Below are 8,964 nucleotides of genomic sequence, written 5' to 3'. Positions count from 1 at the left end.
TTATATGACAGTACAATTGGTTGGCGAAAAGGTTCTGAGTTTAAAGGGTAACTGAAAGTCATAGTACGTATATTAATATCAAATTGACCAAAATAATAAACAATTAAGTTAAAATAAACGTATATTAACTTATTCCAAATTAATTGTACAGTGAAGCAAAAATGAAATTAAATAACGCAACATAATTTTAAGTTAGAAAGTTATTATATTTCCCACCACTTTATCGTTATTCGGCTTTCCGTTGCTTCGCAACAAGTTTAAAAAAAATTAATTAGTCGCAAGCCACGGTACTGATGAGCCCCAAACAGGGCGAAACCGGTCTATCGCTAGCTGGGAATTCTGTCTATTTTATATGATTTTTAATTCGTGTATCTTCTTTATTTTCTGCTCGAAGAGCTATTGGTACGAGTATCTCTTAAGAGTTTAAATTTATTTAAATGTTTTCACCTTTTGATTAAAGACTTTTCTACATTTTCACTGTTTTATCTTAGTCACTCTATGGTTATCGCTTACACCAAGGATTACATATTGTATTATTATAACATTTTTTTTTATTTTCTGTAATTGTACTGTTTATAGTAGGAATCTAATCAATTAACTAATAAATTATTATTATTATTATTATTATTATTATTATTATTATTATTATTTTTGAGCATTAGGAACCAGATATGGCTTTTTTCGTACATTTAATCATTCTCCTTCTGAATTCATCATTCCAAATTAAAAGTCAAACACTGACTCATCAACTCTCGCTAGAGAAATAATATTCATCACATCTCTCTAAATTAGGATTAGAACGTTAATTATCTTTATAGTAAAAGATAGGATTTATTTCCCTCTACGCTATATAGCTATCGGGCCAAACAATCATGTATCATAAAGATTGATTCAGTTTCAATGCAAGACGTGGTTACCCATACTAAACTGCTGATACGAAAAGATGGTACACTTCGGTCCTAACCAATCGACAAAAAAAGTTATGAATGGATTCATGGAGGAAGAGAGAGGAGGCTTAATGAATAACCTTTTTACCCCGGGAGCTTGATGCCAACTCCCACAGGGTAGGAGAGTGGGGGCTGACAAAAAAGGGATCAGCACCCGTCAACTTTCACGACCTGGCTGCACGTTCTCTAGTTGGCTCCCTCTATTTTTGTTGAAATTGTTGGCCGTTGTGAAATTACACCGAGTACGCCTAAACACTAAAAGAGGGCGCCAAATAGGGAATGCGCGAGACGACACGAAAACCGACGGGTGCTGATCCCCTTTTTTGTCAGCCCTAACTCTCCTACCCTGTGGGAGTTGGCATCAAGCTCCCGGGGTAAAAATTTTATTCATAAAGCCTCCTCTCTCTTCCTCCATGATGGATTTTAAAAAAAAGTTTTATACAAAGTCATTCATTGGGTACAAAACAAAATATTTTAAAATTGACTATCTACACAAAATTATACCATAAGCAATACCGCAAGGAAAAGTATAAGATTAGTGTAACCGTTTAAATCGCGTAGTTAAAGGGGCTCCAACCAGGGCTCCAAAGTTCGGTGGCAAAAAAAAGAAAATTGAGCATGCTTTTCATTCCCCCCAACCCCTCACTCGGCCTTGGCAGAGGCGGGCAGAGTCAACCGTAAATTTCACACTTTACTGACTTTAAGCACATTTTGCCACCGAAATTTGGAGCCCCTTTAACGCAGCAGTAATAACACACAAATACCAAAATTCTAGTTGCTTGGAATATTGGTGTGGTTTTATTCATTTTTTTAATAGATAACCTGATTGCTGTACCTGAAACAAGAAAATGAGCTACAAAATCGTCGTTTTCTGTTGCCTAGTGTTGGTCATGTTTCTGCAGACTATTTATTCTCAAGGAACAGCTGCTCCTTTCGCAGGTAAGTACTTTTAGTTCAAACCTGTCTTCCGTGTGTTTTAAAGACTCGGTTTCAAACTCCCTTATCGCTCGAATTTGAGGTAAGATAGTGCAGGTTTGCCAATCAGAAAGATGAATTTTAAACTATTCTAAGGTTTGACCGGAAGATAAATTGTGCCAAGCTCCCCACTACAAAATACCAAATATATTGACAACGCTATTACCTTAGATATATTTCCCACGTTTGTTAGGATGATCCAATGAAATTTTTACACAACACTGCGTTAGCGTGTTTAAAGGCTAGCTGTGTTCTCCTTGTGTTTGTTGCCCCTAGGTTCCAGAAGCCTTATTAAACCAACTATAAAAAGGCACGTTTATGCACGTGTGTAGGACGAGCGTTGTATCTCCTTAGAAAGTTATATCCTCACTGGTTAAAGGGATTTTTAACCGAGCTCTTCGGTTTTCCCTTTTCATAAAAACTTGCAATAGTAAGTGTAGGGTCGAGCTTTGGGCTCCCGTGTAATGAAGGGCTTGTCGCCATCCTCCTTCGCAATTTAACCCGGCCACCCGAATTAAAAGGAAATAAAAGTCGATAGATAACTTGTGCCTAAGTTGGTGCCTTGTTTATTAGACTAGCTGATTATTATTATTAATAGTTCCTTTCTCAGTGATTTAGAAAACTGTATTATTGCGCGAGAGACTAAATACATTTTTATAACTCCTTGATATAGATTGCAAGTCAACAAGTGAATGTGACCTTTCGAGGTGCCCTACCAAAAAAGGCAATTGTTCCACAGATAACGGAGAAAACGCGGAATCCGCCGTTTGCCTCTGCTCTTGCGCAAATGACAATGACTGCAGAGGAACAGAAAAGGGAGCCTCTCTCTGCATATCCGACCAATTTATATCAGGGATGTCTAAGATTTCCGAAAAGTTTACGAAACCTCGTTGCGTTTCAAAATTTATTCTACCATTTAAAATTGGGGCAGTGTGCATCTGTTAACTGTTTTAATCCAGAGCTGTACACTGAAATTAGACAATAAAGTTGACATAACATGTACATTTTATTGCTTATTCCACGCAGTAAATAGTTTGGTCTTTACTCATTTGGCAAAAGGTTTGGGTCGTGTAACTCACCGCGAAAGTTTAGTCTCTGATGATGAAAAGCCAGTCAGATCATTATAAATACCATTTACAATGAATTAAATGGGTAAATCTAAGTTTTTTTATAAAACAAATTCGAACATTTCCGAAAGGTTTGTAGTCCGTCTGTTTTGCATCCACGCCTTTGTCTTATAGCGCGCAAACTTTGTACAATAGATGTTTCCATAAAATTTCCCGTCAAAGTAAAAACAAACATTTGCGCAACTGTGACTGGACGTACAACCAAATTTGTATTATACCGCCAAAGCTGTTGTCAAAGCTCTAACAGTAACGTTCGGAAAGGGGGCCAATTAGTCGGGGGCGTGTTTATGGAAAGAAGAATTATTCTCAATGTACCAAATAAGCGAGCAAGACACTCTCAACTTCAGGTCTTGGAGCCCTTTTGGTTTTGTTCCACGGACCTCAAAAGATTTTCATTTATTATCATGTTTTTCGTGAAGTGAATTTAAAATAGTAAACACGTGAAATTGATGCTTCGTCTAAAACTAATGTTCGAGGTGGAGGAGCACTAATTGCAATTAAAAATAATTTTACAGTTATAAGACGCACTGATCTTGAGAGTATCCCAGGGTGTATTTTCTAGAAGTTAGGATTAACTCTGATTCTTGGGAACGTATACTTTCCTCTGGATTACCTTGAAAAATATGAAATATTCAGTACGTATTGGCAAAGGAACGTACCTTCGTTAGAGCATGATATTGCATTGTTGGGTGAATTCAATCTTCCCAAGGTCGATTGGATTAATTATAATACTACTGTATGGTTTATACTAATACTATAAATAATATTAGATGTATGTAACGCTATAGTAATGTACAACAACTTAATAATTCTAAAAATAATTGTGGCAACTTCTTAGATTTATGTTTAAGTAATGTCAATGAACCGCTCGTGAAGGTTGATGATTAATACCCTCCTTTTAAAGTAGAATACTATCCGCATTTGATAAAACCATTTCAGTCACTTACGATTCATTTGGCTACTCCAATTGTGATTACCATGCCCTTTACACCTATTTCCGTGAATATGATGGAACTGAACTTTACTGTCAGGATGTAGGTAAATGCGTTGACATACTCACAAGTGCTATAAAAACTGATCTTCCTAAGTTAGTGTAGGCAGAAAAGCTCTAAAGCTGGTTTCACACTCGACGGAAAATATGCCGGAAAGACGATAATAAAAGCCTAGCTGAAAATTGATTCCCATTCCATATACCGCTAACGTTCAAATTTACGCTGCTAATTTTCCGTCGAGTGTGAAACCAGCTTTTAAGAGCTTCGAGGGAAAAGTTTTCACCCCTAAATATCCCAAAAGGGAAAAGGGAAATCAGACCAAAAATGCGATATCTAGGACTAGGTAAATTCGATGTAGGGTGATTTTACTAATCTAACTAATCACAATTAAAAAAATTATTTTGAAGAATATATTAATAGAGAGTAAATTTAAATTCAAATTCAAATATTTTTTTATAACTTTGGTTTTTGTTACAAAGGAATTAGAAGGCCTCTTTTTATGAGTTTACAAATTAAGAGATTATAGATATTGGGTTATTTAAAAATTATATTAGAAAAAATCTGTACTTTAACACATAGCAATAATTACACATACGTGTACTAATAATTTTTCACACTTTTTACCTCTCCGAGGGGACAAAGTCCCCTAGGAGGGGTTATACAACGACCGTGTCTGTCTGTGGGTCTGTGGGTCTGTCTGTCTGTCAGGACTGCGAACGCGTTCGCATTTTCAGTGCAAAGTGTAATCACTGCGTACGCAGTTTCTCAAAGGGTTGGCAAAACCACCGGGTGACGGTGAGCGTTAACGGATGCATTTGCGGTTTGGTTTGGATGGTGGTTTTTCGCTCACCGTCGTGACGGTTTGGTGTATTACGTTTTTGTAATGTTTATGCGTAGGTTGTGAGTGTTGAATTTGTTGTGTTTGTGTTCTGATGGTTGTGCATGTTGAGTCTGTTGTGTTTATATGGGCGTTTTCTCTCCAACTTCTTCTTAATGACTTTGGGACGGACCGAGTGCTGAGTGTAATGCTACCTCAACGTCCAATGGCAGGGTTTCCACCAGTTGTACACGGTATTCGTCTTAGTATCAATTTGCGATCGCATCGGGCGGGATTTGAACCCGAGACCTCCTGATTGACAGGCGGACGTTCTACCACAGAACCACCGACACTTGTTACGCCTTATTGAAAATTAGAAATTCAGCTTTATCGGAAGCGTATTTAATAGAGTAGGAAATTTTGGTTTAATTGAAATAGAATTGAAATTGAAATTATTGCATCGAAGAAATTCTAATTAAGCGTTTCTCTATTGATTAAAAACAAATGCGCCACCCAGGTTTCGAACCCAGACCATTCGGCTTGGCAGTCGAGCGCTCTACCACAGAACCACCGATAGCTGCTTAGATTCACTGAAATTAAGACAGGCATCGTAAGCATAATAGGTAATAAAGTCTTTTTTTATTAATGAATTTATGAAGGCCTAATCTGGTATTTTTTAAAGGTTAAATCTTGTTTTAGCGCAGTCAGCCGAGATTAGAGGGTTAAAGGGTAGACCCTGTGGGTGGTCCACTTTCTTAACGACCTATATATAGTTCTGTTAATTCAAGGGAGATAATTTAACGTTAATTGCTTTAAGAGCTGGCGGTTTGTCAAGTGGCTCTCTGTGCTTTGTTGATGGTAAGGTTTTTGCTTCTTGTAAATACATTTGGTGTGGATATTTGGATATCTACGATTTCTAACGCAGTCAATGATTTCTTGGGTGTGCGAGTCATTATATGATATTGGAAATTGGACGGCATTGGTCTCTTTCATGTGGTATGCGTCACAACGTCAACAGGAAGTGAACGAGTCGTCCACTACCAGATATCTACGGTATCTTCATCAAGGGCGAGTGTTGAAATAAAATGAGCGTTAAAGATGCGGCAAGTATTTCGTAAGCGAGTAATTCCAAAAAGCCTCTGTAGATATTTCTTTCATTAAAATTTGCTTCGTATTATATTTAACTGATAAACTTGTTCTGTAAAAGGGTTTAATTCAATTGTGCATTGTTATAGTACGTCTAACTTACTGTTGTAACTACTTAACTTATGATATTCTGAATAAATTAAAATTGGTCGTTTCGTCTCAATTATTTTAATTATAATTAAAATTTTATACCGGGCGGGATAGAAATGGGTTAATATTTTTAACAAATAACTCTAAATTGCGGAGATATATCTTTAAGGATTATCTCGAGAAATTAATACCACTAGGGACAATTCTTCCGAGGAGAGGTATATTTTGGCTTGCCAACTTGTTTGTTAAGCACAAATGTTTTTTGAGACTATTTATTGTTTTAATCTCCTTTAGTTTTTCATATATCTCATTATAGAGTTAACGCCACTGTAAAAAATTTAGTTTAGTTTTTTTGCGGTTTTACATTAGGGTGGTTTTAAAATATTTTCAGATCTTAAAGTTGATTTGGTTACGTTGAATGTAAATAGATTATCAGAGGCAGTGCCGGATTAAGACCCTTGGGGGCCTCTAGGCACTAGGCTATCGGGGGGCCCCTTTAATACAAGTAGAGGACTGAAGGATGGAGTAAGAGGGTAGCTAAGCAAACCAACTTTTTCTAGAGTTGACACAATGACCATTTTGAAAATGGGAAATGGTTTTTTTCCATGGGCGCCCGCAGAGGTGGGCAAACGGGGAAATTGCTCCACCACCCCTTTCTTTAGCCATACTTCTTTTTTCTGCCGACCTTTTTGTGGAGTGCAGTGACGAAGAAGAGTGATCCAGTTACTTGAAATGTGTGTTACATCAATTTCGGGAAACTTATATCCCTATTCCTACTAAGCTTTAGCTATAGCTCGTTCATTTATCGGATCGTTGTATGTGTAAAGGTTGTATATTTCATCGGGTGAGTTCGCTATATGACTTAAAATAATTTTTAATTTCTGCCGGCGTCCATGCTCCCAGTAGCGTAGGGGGTGGACTTGCCCCTTGGTCCACCCATCTGGCTATGCCACTGCATGCTCCTCTCTATTTGAACTTTGTTTGAACCCAAAAACCAACCTTTTTCTATTTGACTAGGCAAAACCCTAACTTTTCGCCCTACCCCTCTAAGACGAAGCCCTTAATTACATACGTTCCTGAATTCCATAAGTGACAATTCACAACGTAACTTAAACCAAAAAATAAATATAAATGCCATAGCACCCACTTAAAGGAAGTAATAACTGGACCATGATTATCCAAATTATAGTTAGACTATTCATATTTGTTTAATGCTGGGAAAATGTTGTCAATTCAAATCCTAACGATGTTTATATAAAAAACTATGCTGGGGCCAAACAAAATGAACAAGGGTGGGGCAACCCCCTCTATGCTGAGCGGCCTGACACGGAGTCACAGAGTGGACAAGAGATTGGTTATGCAAGGTTACAAGGTAGTCGTTTTGGTACGGTTCTACCTCTATAGATCACCGTAAAACGAAATAGAGGCTACGCGGCAGTGGCGGACTGGGTCTAAAAATGTGGACTGCCAGGGGTCAAAGGGGGCCCACCCAAAACCAGAGGCGTAGACAGGGGGGAGACACCCTCCGAAAAAGGAACATTCCCCCCTGAAATATTGTTTTATGTTAATAATTTTTCGCTTTAATTATTTTTACTCAATTGTGTGCGAACTACGCTACTGCCGAAAACTAGAAGGATAAATGCTATAATATTTTTAATTAAATCAAGGAATACCACTGGGCATGCCTCAGGCTGGAATCAAACCAGCGACCTGTGGGTTGCGGTCCCAACGCCTCTTCCTTTTGGACTACTAAGCCCACAATATAGGTGTTCCCTTGTCTCGCGTAAAATATATCCCGATTTTTTATTAAGCCAAAGCATTTTATATATCACCTAGTTGTAACAGTTCCTTTCAATTGGAATACTCTTTGAAACGGCAACTCATAGGTCGCTGGTTCGTCGCCATTTATAAAAGAAATGTTTTAGCTATATAATGTTTTTAATAATTACAGATAACATATTAAAGGCAACATACAGTCGATACTAAATGTAAACATAATTATACAGATTGTTAATTTTAGTTTATATTTTAGACAAATGCCGAAATTTTACTTATTAACCGCTTGTTTAAAAGCATGTTTCATGTTCCACTATATTTTGAGTAATCGTTGAAATACACTAGATGACTGTGCGAATCTGTCAATAATTGCTTCTACATCCAATTCATCTAACAATTCCTTTTCAATTAAGCAATAATTTTAATACGTCGAAGTTTGAAGCAAAAGAAAGCAATTCCAACATAACTTCATCTTTACTGATTCGTGGAGAAAGCTTAACACCAACCCAGGCGTCATCTTCGAGACCCTTCTCTGTAATATTTTTAAAATTTGCTGTGTCCAAGCAAGATAAATCTTTATACAACTTTTTGTGTTGTAAAAAACGTGAATCTAGTGACTGGACAATGCGGTCCATTATTAGGTTAAACACATTTACTCTTAAATCAGCGGGACCCTGCCAAATATAAAACGTAACTTAGTACTGTTCAACTACGTAGTTTCTTTCGTTGGGTACTTGGGCTTAGCCAAACTTTTAAAAATGTGTTAAAAATGGTTAAAATTGTTTTGAAAATGAATCCACGCGGAACCGCCAGCGCCTCGGCACCCCGACGATGTCATTGGAACTTTTTTTATAAATAAAATATTAATTTATTCAGTAAAAATATAATTTAATATTGAAAGTTTTGGAACTTCTATTATATTTTGAAGCTACTATAATGTTGACATATTGTTGAAGGTTTAAGGTGTCCCACTGACCAAATTTATCATGGGGCCCACCTGCCATCGGTTAGGCCCAGTCTATGGCCAGTCCGCCACTGTTACGCGGTACCTTATCTCGACTTACTCGAATTCGTTTTTAGTGTTTTTCGGAATA

At 37.2% G+C, this 8,964-nt stretch overlaps 1 protein-coding gene across 1 annotated transcript; it reads left to right on the top strand.

Moving 5' to 3' along the window:
* The first annotated feature begins 1,768 nt into the window (after positions 1-1,768).
* LOC149928511 (uncharacterized) lies at positions 1,769-2,924 on the top strand. The gene is made up of 2 exons (XM_090159450.1): positions 1,769-1,886; positions 2,596-2,924. The coding sequence occupies exons 1-2, from the start codon at positions 1,796-1,798 to the stop codon at positions 2,865-2,867; spliced, it is 363 nt and encodes a 120-aa protein (XP_090015576.1). The 5' UTR covers positions 1,769-1,795; the 3' UTR covers positions 2,868-2,924.
* The last annotated feature ends 6,040 nt before the right edge of the window (positions 2,925-8,964 follow it).

Source organism: Leiobunum rupestre, chromosome 9 (genome assembly GCF_980474605.1).
Source record: "Leiobunum rupestre chromosome 9, qqLeiRupe1.1.hap1, whole genome shotgun sequence".
Taxonomy (NCBI): Eukaryota; Metazoa; Arthropoda; class Arachnida; order Opiliones; family Sclerosomatidae; genus Leiobunum; species Leiobunum rupestre.
This window is presented reverse-complemented; position numbering and strand designations above follow the sequence as displayed.